This window comes from Athene cunicularia (genome assembly GCF_003259725.1).
Source record: "Athene cunicularia isolate RWA chromosome 18 unlocalized genomic scaffold, athCun1 chr18_part1, whole genome shotgun sequence".
Taxonomy (NCBI): Eukaryota; Metazoa; Chordata; class Aves; order Strigiformes; family Strigidae; genus Athene; species Athene cunicularia.
The window spans coordinates 6,741,845-6,752,470 of NW_020799123.1; the positions used below are offsets into that span (position 1 = coordinate 6,741,845).

Below are 10,626 nucleotides of genomic sequence, written 5' to 3' on the forward strand. Positions count from 1 at the left end.
CCAGCCGTGCGCGCGTTCGAGCCAATCACCGCCCCTTCGCCGCGGCGGGAGCCGGTCGCGCCCTTCTCTCAGGCGCCCGCGGTTTTACCTCAGGGGAAAGCGGGATGGCGGAGAGCGAGCTGCGCTCTGAGGAGAGTGAGGAGGAGGAGGAGCTGCCTACCTTAGCCTCCCTACTGCAGCCAGCGCCGCTGCCACCTCCCGGTGGGTTGAGCTACCGGCCGTCCTCATCTCCCGAGCCGGGGAGGGCGGCAGGAGTGGTTGTGGTGGTGAGCAGTGGGAGCGAGGATGAGGATGTGGTGGAAGTCGCCCCTCTGCCAGAAAGGATCAAGAGGAGGGTGGGAGCAAAGAGGGAGGTGACTTTTGAGCCCCCCGAGACGGGCGGTGGGGATGCAGCCAGGGGACCTGGCCTTGCTAGCGGTGAGCGGTTGGCACCTGTAAGCGGAGGGCCGCAGGAAACCCTGGTGTTATCTGGAGAAGTGTCCTGTGGCAGCCAAAACGGCACACGCAGTGCTGAGGGGGCTTCCTTGTGCCCGCTGCCAGCCTCTCGGACTGACTCTGCACATCAGCCTGGTAGGCCCCTGGTTAGCGGAGCAAGCCCAGAAACATCCCCTCCTCCCAAAAAATCAAAATATAGTCAGAAGGAAAGGGAGGCAATCTGCCAGGCTGTGTGGCAGAAGAGGAAGGAGCGAGAAGCACGGAGAAGGCAGCAGGAGCAGGAAAAAGAGAAGAAGAGGGCCCTTGCCAAGATACTGAAAGCTCAGCGACCAGGGGAGTGCCAGAAATACATAACAGTGGTGCTAGATCCAGGTACTTGTCCTGACAGCCTGCATCTGCCTTATATTGACTGTTGTCTCCTCTCTGTGGAGGCCTGACCCACACACTGATTTCAGTTCTCTTGCAGGTAGAAGGTGGTGGACAGATCCATAGTGCTTTGCAGGCTGCCAATTATTCCTGTGTGGTTGAGAATCAGGCTGTTCCCTGCAGCATCACTTGGAGGAGAAAGACTGTGTCATCTCAGGTGTGTGAGCAAAGTCTTAATGTTCTTGCCCTTTTCTTCCTCTGTTATTTGCACTCATTAGTAATTGTATTTAGCAACCCAAGCAAACACCCTCTAATCTCCCTGCCTCAGAGGTCTGAGTGGGAGCACTGGTTTAGAGTGAATTATAACGAGAATGTTGGTCTGGCTGTTTGTTTTCATATTTGAACAGATAGAAGAAGGTGATGAATGGGCAGAAGAACCAAATGTCCTGGTTCTGCTTCGCTTCGAGGAGTTTTTGGCCATGGTTCACCACTACAAACAAGTGAGAGTGCTTATGACATTTGTGCTCTCAAACATGTCTTTCTGTAAGGGTGGCATTTGTCATCCCTCTTCACAGCAGGAAGGTTTTGATGGGGAATGGAGTTATGGTTTCAGTAAACCGGAAATCTCTTTTTAGAAGCCATTAATAGATCGAAGCCAGTAGGGTTGTATAATGCAAAGTTCTGACAAACTTTCTTTCCCAGTTACGATTTTTCAGATATTTGAAGAAGTAACACTGTCATATCAAGTGGGATTATTTTTTATTCTTTCTGCCATAACTTTATGCCTGATTAAGTATTGCGTGCTTGCCCCTGACAAGCTGTGTGAACATACTGTTCTGCAGACCCAGCTGCAGAATTGGAGCCATAGGTTGCTGTACTTGCATGTGTACCTCGGAATGATTTAATTCCTTTTTTCTGTTGATCTTTGCAGGAGGCTGAGGGCTTTTCAGAAGGACAGAAAGAGACCCTACAGAGCTATGTAGCTCATGTGATGGAAAAAATGCCTGGGAAAATTCTGGCACTGGCAGTTGTTGAAGTAGAAAATTATTTCAGGTAAACTTTTTTCCCTCCAAAGTTTCTTTGTTGTCTCTGGCCTTGAAAAATGCTGTTACATGAATTCCTTCTAGCAAAGACTGGAGCATAAGAGGTTTGCCCATCCAGAACTGCTCCACTATTTGTTATATAGAAACAGAAGCAAAAGTTCATCCAGCCTGTTTCCACAGTGACCAATGGGAAATACCTGGGGAAGGGCATGAACTCCCAGTCTTACTTGACTCTTCTTTGGTCTCTCAGAATTCAGTCAAAAAAGAGACTACAACTGGCAGCAGCAAGCGGAAACCAAGAAGAGAAACAGGGAAAACAGAGAAAAAAGACAGTTAAGGATTCTGGCATGGAGATAACCAGACTGGATGTGGAAAATGTGAGTACCTTTAAAACAGGCATGCAGCCATCATCTCATGTTGTCTGCCATTGCTTGAACATTTGACCCAAACACACACTTTCTTGGAGGGAGGGATTCATGCTCCATTAGTCCGTGTGTCTGTGAGCAGAGCTCTTTGGGTTCAGTTCCCCACGCTCGGGTACATACCTGCTCTCCCATGGACTGATGTGTCGCCTTCACCTCGATCCTGGGCGGTGGAATGCCAGCCTCAGTCAGCATCCCTCGCCCTTGGGGGCCTGCTGGCAGAGCACATCAGCGCTGCCCTGGGCTGGGCGGCCTGCGTGTAACCAGAGCCTACCACTGAGGAGCTGCGGCAGCTGAAATGGTGCTATGCTGATGTTAACTGGCAGGAGACAGGCCACCCCTAAATACTTCAATGCTTTAAATTAACTTCCCAAAATGGGGAGAGAGCAGGTGTTCCTGTCCTGTAGCATGATGTGACCCTTTTTCGTTTCGGACAAGAGTGGAGTTTGATGTGAGAAGATTAATTGTTCCAGTCGTTTTTTCCAATGACTTTTACAGGCCTTGGTGGATCTGCAGCTGTGCAAACAAGTCCAAGTCAGCTTTTTCAAGAGCTGGGAGGAGCTTGGAGAATTTGCCACTATGTTCACAAAAGCTGTGGCTGAAGCACCATTCAAGTGAGTGAGTATATGAGGTTTGGTTGTGTCTCGGGAGTGGCTGCACTTTCACAGTTACTGGGAGGGAATCGCAGGTATGCAGCTGTGCTTCAGTACAACACAATATAATGACTTTTAAAGGTGTGGGAAACAGAGCAGCTGCTAATGCAGCTTCTTCAGCACAGGGCTAGTTCTTGGAAACTGATGTCCTGCCTGGGGAGGGGTGAGAAGAGACCTGGTTTCATGTTGGAGTCTTGAGCATCAAGCAAAGCTCTTGTTCTCAGTCAGATTTTAGGAGTGAGAAGGGAATGCAATAGGGTTGGGCTCTTACAGCACCAGCTTTTCTTCTTCAGTATGTAACCAAGAGAGACATTCAGAGAATGAACCATTTAGCTATTGTTTCCATTGATAAGGAAAAACAGCAGCATCTTGAAGAAACCCATCGTGTGCAGTTTTACACAATCCCAGCATTCCTATCACAGCAGTTGCTGTATTTTGCATCTCAGCCATGAGAAGAGATGTCATTAAAAATGACATGTAAAAGTGTTTTGTTATCATTGACAGGAAGTGAATTCTTGTTACTACTTTGTATGTATGCATGCTGGCTTGTGTCAGGATTGCTCCCAAGTACAGGATTGTTTCTTTTTCAGTAGGAAATCTGGGTCTTAAACAAGGAAATTGGTAATGCATGTAAAGAAAATAGGGTCAAATTTTTAGCATATATGGTGTCTATAGCAGCACAGAGTGCTCTCTGTCTCTGGTATGTGGTAAGAGATGCAGGGATAGGATCTTCTTCATAGACTCATTGTTTCATTTTCTTTTCCATTCTTTGATCTCCCTAGGCGAGAGCGAGAGAAGACGGGGTTCTCTTTCTACTTAGAGAAGGGGTGGTGTGGAGGGGTGAAGGTGGATCATTCTGGAAAGGGTCTCTTGGAAGTTTGGAAGAGACAGATTCAACAGTTTAACCGGGTCAGCCTCGAGATGGCTGAGGCTGTTGTGTCTGCATACCCTTCTCCTCAACTTCTGACCCAGGTGAGGATGCTTCAGGAACAGCAAGTACTGTGTGCACCCAGCCAACTAATGTAAGGAGCAGAAGAAATCATTTTATTGGTATTAAATTTGACACAACAGTTCTGTATGAGCCGTTTAGTGAGGCTTTAGAGAGCGGACTACTGAGGGTGCAGTATTGGTTTGCCATCAGCCTGTAAGCTCACCAACGAGATCCAGGGACAGGCCAGGTGAAAAATGAGCGCACATTGTGAGAGAGAGGGTAGGGCAGCCCCGGGTGCATAGCTTTGATTTTTTTTTTTGAGCAATGGATGCAAAGGAATGATAACAGTTCCTCCTTTGTGTTGGTTTTAGGCCTATAGCAGATGCTCCTCGGAGCAGGAGCGGGAAAACATGCTGGCTAATATCCCTGTGCGCCGCGGTGACGGTGTGACAGCCACCTCCCGGTGGGTCGGGCCAGAACTCTCCCGACGGATCTACCTGCAGATGACTTCCCACGATCCTGATCTCTATTTGGATTTCACTGGGTAACCCCAGGGAATGAGGATCTTTCTCTGCCTGTTAAAGTATTTATTCAGTTTCCTTTGGGAAGAAGCGCCTAGACAACAGTCATTGATCCTCGTTTAAAGGCTTGAAACACATTCAGACTTCATTGTAGCAGAAGGCTGGATAAAATCACTGAATGGCTGGAGTTTACACAAGAAAGATGATGAACATATTCCATTAAGAGCATGAGCTGGAGATGGATTATGGTACTGATACTTACTTTTATTTGTCTTCCTAGAAAATAAATAATTTTGAATAATAATAATCTTTGCTTCTTAACATGCCATCTTGAGTAGAGGCAGGTATGTCATCTGTTGAAAGGAATACTTTCTGCTATCCTAAACCGCAGATAGTTATCTTCTCTATCCAGTGTGAAAATTCCTAATGCTAAAAGCAACATGGTGCTGCCCCCCCCACCTGCTCTAGTGAGGTGGAAGAACTTTACCTCACTAAATAGACTCTCAGTTTTCCACTGTGGCAGATGGGAATGAGTAAGACTAATTTTCAGATATAAATTTAGACTGCCCTGATTCAGTCTCCAGACAGCTTAACCTACAGAGGGTCTTGAAATCTGATTATATACACTGGAATTACGAGGTCTGAACAGTTGGCAGAAAACGCTTTCTTTGAATTAGGCTGAGGAACATGCTCACCTGTCCACGAAGCCATCAGTACTTGTGTGCACACAAGGACAGTCGAGGTCTTTTGTGACAGCACTTACTGAGATGAGTGTTGAGAATGAATGGAACTGCACCTGATGGGCAGAAGTTACCCTTTGGAACGTGCTGCCTTGAATGACAAAACACCCCCTGCTATGCCAGGAGGTAGGACACGCTGCGCAGGAGCCCTTGCTGGCCATTGGCACGCTTCTAATCACAACTGATCAAACTTTATTAGCCTGGCATTTGCGGAGTTAAGCAGTGCTCTTCTGGATGGTGAAGCAGCAGGATCCCACCTGACGCTGGCAGGAATGGCTGCTGAGAAGAAATAGTGCTTTGAATGTTGTTTGCTGTTTTTCTGAACATTTCTGGATAGTAAGCGAGGACCTGTCGAAGAATGTGATGAGTTAGATACCAAAAGCAAAGTCTAAAGCTGCTTCAAGGAAGCATAGGAAACAAATATTCTGCTAAGGCAGAGCTAAGGCTGCCTTTCCTTCTTATCTGGTATTCATGCTGCTGCTTTTTTCTGTGTGGCACTCAGGGAACCACAGTCTCACCATTAGGTTACAAAAAGGTGAAGGCTTACTGCTTCAGTGATGGCCTTGGTATGAAATGCTATAGATTATTTCCTCATGGCACTGCTCTTACAGCAATAAGCCCAGGTATTAGAAACAAGGGAGTGATTCTGGTGCCTAACGGAGGATGTCTCAGTCTAACATGGGTATTCTCTGAAACCCACACTTACACTATGACATGCACGCTTCAGTACTCAAAGCCCTTCAGGATATGACAAACTTGTTTGGTTTTCTCTTTGAGGAAACGATAAATAATTCATAAGGCCCTTGCACAGGCGAGTTTTCTTCTCTAGGTGCAAACCACCCAACCTCCCAGTCTTCCCAGCAGCCCCAAGGTAAAGCCCTTTCCCACCCACCTGTTTCAGTGAGTGATGCTGCCACGGTGCCACCACTTTGGCCAGTGACCTGCACTCAACACATCTGCTGTGGGTCTCAGACCCCCCATTGCTGCAGATGCTAAACCCAGCCTGCAGACTGCCCAGAAGCCCTTCCTAAGCTACTTTGTTGGCACTAGCTAGTTAAAATTAATGTAGTCAGAAATCATTACTATATGTACTCAGAAATAATTTTTGCCTGTTTCTAAAAGACCAAATTAAAATGAAAACTGCATTACCAACACAAAACATCCAGTTCAGACAAATTGCTGCGAAAATTGTTGTATTGAAAATTTTCAGCTCCTTTCAAAAGTACATCAGCTTCTTCTCTCCAACATACGGACGCACAGCCATCCTACACACTTGTAATTGGTCCTGGATAGGCCTTGACATATTATTCCCATACAGCCATATCACCAATTTTAGCACAAATAGAAATGAGAGCAAGGAATGTATATGTATGAAAAACTTTACCTCCAGGACAGAGCTAGAGCTACCTAGATTAAGGCTGTTTTTTTCCACTCCTACAGACTGGCAGCTTTCTGCACCTCACAATCTAGGTAAACATCCCTTGGAGGTGAGAGGTGTTAACAAGTTTAGGTTAACACAGACAAATAATGGGAGTTACAGGCCAACTGTGAAACATGCACAGCAAAGATGATCTGAACGCTAACTCTGCTCTGCGTGGAGTGGACCAGCAAACCAATGCTGACTGATCAAAAGCAGTTTCATCAGAACACAATTCCATAGGAATTCTGGCTGCGTAGATGGTGGAGGGAGATGCTGACGAAGCAAGTGCCCATCCAGGACAATCACTGCTGCGAGTTTTGCTGTAACATATTTTGCAGGGTTTTGTGGTTTTGCAGAGCAGCTACCACATCCTCGTAGAGAGTGTTCACGCTGACACACAGCGGTTGACGTTGCAGCTCTGTCAGCTTGCAGGCAGCCAGAGTACAGAGGACACAGAGCAGCACCAAGAGCAGGACCCTCAGCACCGACCGCGACCAGGAGTGCCTGTGCCGGGGCGGCTGGGTGGGACGAGAACTGGAGGCAGGCTCTGTAACAAGAACATTTACAAGATGGAGAACGTGAGGAATTAATCAAGTATCTTCAACAGTCTACGTTCAGAAACAAACTGCTCAGGTAAGGCACTTTAGCCTGGGCTGCAGTTGTTTTTTGTCATGAATTTTCATCACTTAACTCCGATTAATAAGTAGATGCACGGGATCTGTTTAGGGTGAAAAGTTTCAGATTTAGTTTCAGGGGCAGCAGTGAAGAGGGTATAAAGCAACTCTTAGTTGCACAAGATCTGGTTTTGCACATAGAGTTCAGTGCAGTTAAAAAAAGTGAAGTTCTCAGGAACTTTCTGAATTTTGTAGCTTAGCAGTTCCTCGGAAATGCAGATGAAGGGGAAAAGGGCACAGGAACAGATCTCAGTAGAAGTCCTACAGGTTCCCCCTCACTCCCAGTACCGGGGCTGCATAAAAGCAAATCTGGCAGCATCAAAATGTGACAAAGATGAAACCTGATGCAATCCCACCCAAAATGGATACTACTTACTTCGGGTCTGCACATTTTCCTTTTTAGTTTTCTTTTCCATCTCTTGTTTTGCAGCTTTCTGAGCATCATATTCCCGTCTTCTACGTTCCTTTTCTTCTGCCTTCTCTCGCTTCCTCAGTTCCCTCTCCTGAGCCTCCTTTGCTCGCTGTTCTGCTTCACGCTTCTTCTCCATTTCTGGGCATTAATAGGAAGTTTTTTTCTTTTATGTAAAGGGTTGGCATTGCCTTCTTCCTTATTACCTGCTTATCTGTTCCCAATTGGAATGAGGAAACAAATAACTATCTTCTTTTTTTTTAATCTTTGGGTTTTTGGTTTTTTTGTTTGTTTGGGTTGTTTTTTTGTAATATTACATACCTTGCATTTTGCTCCCTCAGCCTTAGGCTTTCCTTAAAATAAATTCTGTGCTCTTCTTTTATACTTTTTTTCTAGGTAATCTATAGTGCATTCCATCTAGAGATCTATTATTCAGGCAAGAAATCGCATAGTTATTCCCCAGTATCCTTCTCCCTCCAGCCCTTCTACCCTACTGCTCCTGGAGTCCTCAGGATTTTGGCAGTTACAGGTATTTGTTAGGTGGCAATCAGTATGTTTGGGCATGTAAGAGATCAAGAACAGTCCTCAGCAGACAGCACGTGAGGGCTCTTTGTGCTTACCTCGCTCCGCCTGGAGCTTCCGTTGCCGTTGTCGATCCTGCTCAGACTGAATCGCTTTCATGTGCTGCAGCACCTTTAAAATCCAAGAAAACACCCTGAGGGCTCTGCAGAAGCTCCTCGCAGAGGCAGTTCCAAACAGAACGGCTGGAGTGCAGCTGAGGACAGTCAGCTGGGGCTGACCACCCACCCTCACCTACCCCTACAGGTGGGGCACTGAAGAGAAAGAGCACTCGCCCCTTCCCACAGGAATCTTTGGAGTAAAGAAACGGATATTTCTGTTAAAAAACAGATCTTTCCATTAAAAAACAAACATGGCAAACTGGTGCTAGCTGACACATAGGATCACAGAACACTTCTATTTATGTAAGCCTATAGTTGGCCAGAATTTCTCCAGAGACTTGTGCTCTGGACTATAAGCCTAGACGTGGATTATTTTGTCTGATTATGCCTCCACTTTCTTGGCAACCAGCATTTAGTCTGCGCTTAACTCCACTAATGGAAGAGAATCCTACTCAGCCCAGTGTTTGCTCCCAACAGGCACAGAAGCAGTGAAGTCAGTGCAGTGACCCTGCACCTCATGGACTGAAGAAACTTCAAACTGCTGCAGCAGCTGCCCAGCTTGCTAAGCAAAAAGAGGAAGAACCACAGCCAACAAAGCCAAGTAAGGAAAAAAGGAATAAATGCAGATTCCTTACCTTGACAGCAGCTTGCTTACACTGCTTCTCATCCAGACAGTCTCCTGCGACTTTAGCCAGTACAGGATCCAGGGGATTATCCTTCAGATCCAGCCACTTCAGGTTCTGCAGAAAGGAACGATAAAGGGGAGGCTGTAAGAGCACAGTGGTCCTGCAATTATTTAACAGATCCAAACCAGAATCAAAGAACTAGTTTTCACATGAAAGAACAGGTACAGAAGACAAGCAGAGAGCTTGAGCAGAGGCGTTTTCAATAGATGCGAGATAATTTCCACTGAGCTGCGGTGCAGAGCCAGCTGAATTTTGGAATGGGTAGTCAGCAGGATGGATGCTTTACCAGAGAAATCAACTTGAGAAGGATCACAAGACCCTGGGCTGCATCCCAAAGCTTTACGTAACTGCCCAGCAAACAGCTTTACCTTGAGCTGTGCAAAGCTGACTGGCAGGGTGACTAAACGGTTGTTCAGAAGGTCCAGGTGCTGCAGATTGACCAGGCGGCCAAAGTCCAAGGGCAGCTGTTGAAGCCGATTTTTACTCAAATCCAGTTTCACCAGGTGCATCAAACTGCAGAAGTCTGACTAAAAACCAAACACAACAAAACCCAGACAAAGCTTGTTAGCACCTTTACAGAGGAGCCTCAGCAGGGGGTATGTGGAGACAGCCTGCACCTTGCATAAGCCATAATCCTTAATTTACTACAGAACTGTGATGGAGAAAAATCACGCTCTCTTGCCTTGGCAGAGAGGTAGGAAACAGTGGGGCAGACAGACAAGGTGATGTGCAGCACTCCAACTGAAACAATCCCGAGCCTCCACTGCTGATGAAACTGGTCTGTATGCACGTGGGGATCCTCTGGCAGAGCCAGAGTGCAATCTTCATGCAGCGTAACCCTTTTCTCTCTCCTGCCTCAGCCAAAACCACCACCACCACTCGTGGCCCGTCGCTGATGGCAGAATCATTCAGCCACCCCTGGATGAGGAAAGTGCCAGTTCCAAACCTCCCGGTGAACTTTTACTGCAGCACAAGTTATCTTTTCTAAATACTTCCCAACAGACTCATCCCCACAAAGGCTCTGTAGCACCTTACCGGCAAGGAAATGAGGTTGTTACAGGACAAATCCAATATAGTAGCTTTTGGAAGAGCGGCCTGAAAGAGAAACAAAGCACTAAATCCCCATCGAGGTACACCCACACCCTTCCGACACCACCTGCTTCAGCGCCTGTGGTTTCTCCCACGTCAGTCTGTCCATCCCCCTCCGGCTGCCGCCGAGGTCACCTCTCCGCTGGTTTCTGGGTCTAAAGGCAGCACTTGGAGATGTGAAATAGTTGTGAACAGCGGCAGCTGCTCGCCCAAGCACGACGGGAAACGCTCCTCTGCTGCCCCCAGTACCTGCGGGCCAGCTCACAAACACCCCCAGCACCTCTGGCTGCCCCGAGCAGCCCCTTCCCAGGGGCCGAGCGGGCAGAGCCGCCCGGGGCTGTGGCTGCAGCCCGGTCCCCGCCGGGCGGCCCGCGGGCCGGAGGCTCACCAGCTCCCGCACCGGCACCTCGTTCAGGTCGCAGAGGCTCAGGTCCAGCTCGTTGCCGTCCAACTTGTCCTTCAGGCTCGGCCCCTTCCCGCCGCCCCGCGACATGGCCGCCGGGGTCCTCCGAGCGCCGACACCAAGGGGGGCGCGGGGCGGAGCGGCCCCCGGGGCT

The 10,626-nt window shown here is 47.8% G+C and overlaps 2 protein-coding genes across 5 annotated transcripts in view; one reads left to right on the forward strand and one right to left on the reverse strand.

Moving 5' to 3' along the window:
- Positions 1–65: 65 nt before the first annotated feature.
- On the forward strand, positions 66–5,306 carry EME1 (essential meiotic structure-specific endonuclease 1). 2 transcript variants are annotated; one of them, XM_026860829.1, is made up of 8 exons: positions 66–807; positions 891–1,018; positions 1,209–1,301; positions 1,733–1,854; positions 2,095–2,221; positions 2,765–2,880; positions 3,702–3,891; positions 4,222–5,306. In XM_026860829.1, the coding sequence occupies exons 1-8, from the start codon at positions 105–107 to the stop codon at positions 4,396–4,398; spliced, it is 1,656 nt and encodes a 551-aa protein (XP_026716630.1). In that variant the 5' UTR covers positions 66–104; the 3' UTR covers positions 4,399–5,306. The 2 variants fall into 2 exon arrangements, with proteins under 2 accessions (XP_026716630.1, XP_026716631.1); XM_026860830.1 differs by lacking the exon at positions 1,209–1,301.
- A 981-nt stretch (positions 5,307–6,287) lies between these two features.
- LRRC59 (leucine rich repeat containing 59) overlaps positions 6,288–10,626 on the reverse strand; it is a 4,721-nt gene continuing 382 nt past the window's right edge. The window contains exons 1-7 of one of the 3 annotated variants that reach the window (XM_026860834.1): positions 10,476–10,620; positions 10,016–10,075; positions 9,349–9,507; positions 8,930–9,034; positions 8,235–8,307; positions 7,582–7,755; positions 6,288–7,078 (exon numbers count right to left, since the gene is read on the reverse strand). In XM_026860834.1, coding sequence (XP_026716635.1) covers positions 6,834–7,078; positions 7,582–7,755; positions 8,235–8,307; positions 8,930–9,034; positions 9,349–9,507; positions 10,016–10,075; positions 10,476–10,562 — 903 coding nt within the window. In that variant the 5' untranslated portion in view covers positions 10,563–10,620 and the 3' untranslated portion in view covers positions 6,288–6,833. Of the gene's footprint in view, positions 7,079–7,581; positions 7,756–8,234; positions 8,308–8,929; positions 9,035–9,348; positions 9,508–10,015; positions 10,076–10,457; positions 10,621–10,626 lie in introns of those variants that run through there. The other 2 variants (XM_026860833.1, XM_026860835.1) reach the window with 2 other exon arrangements.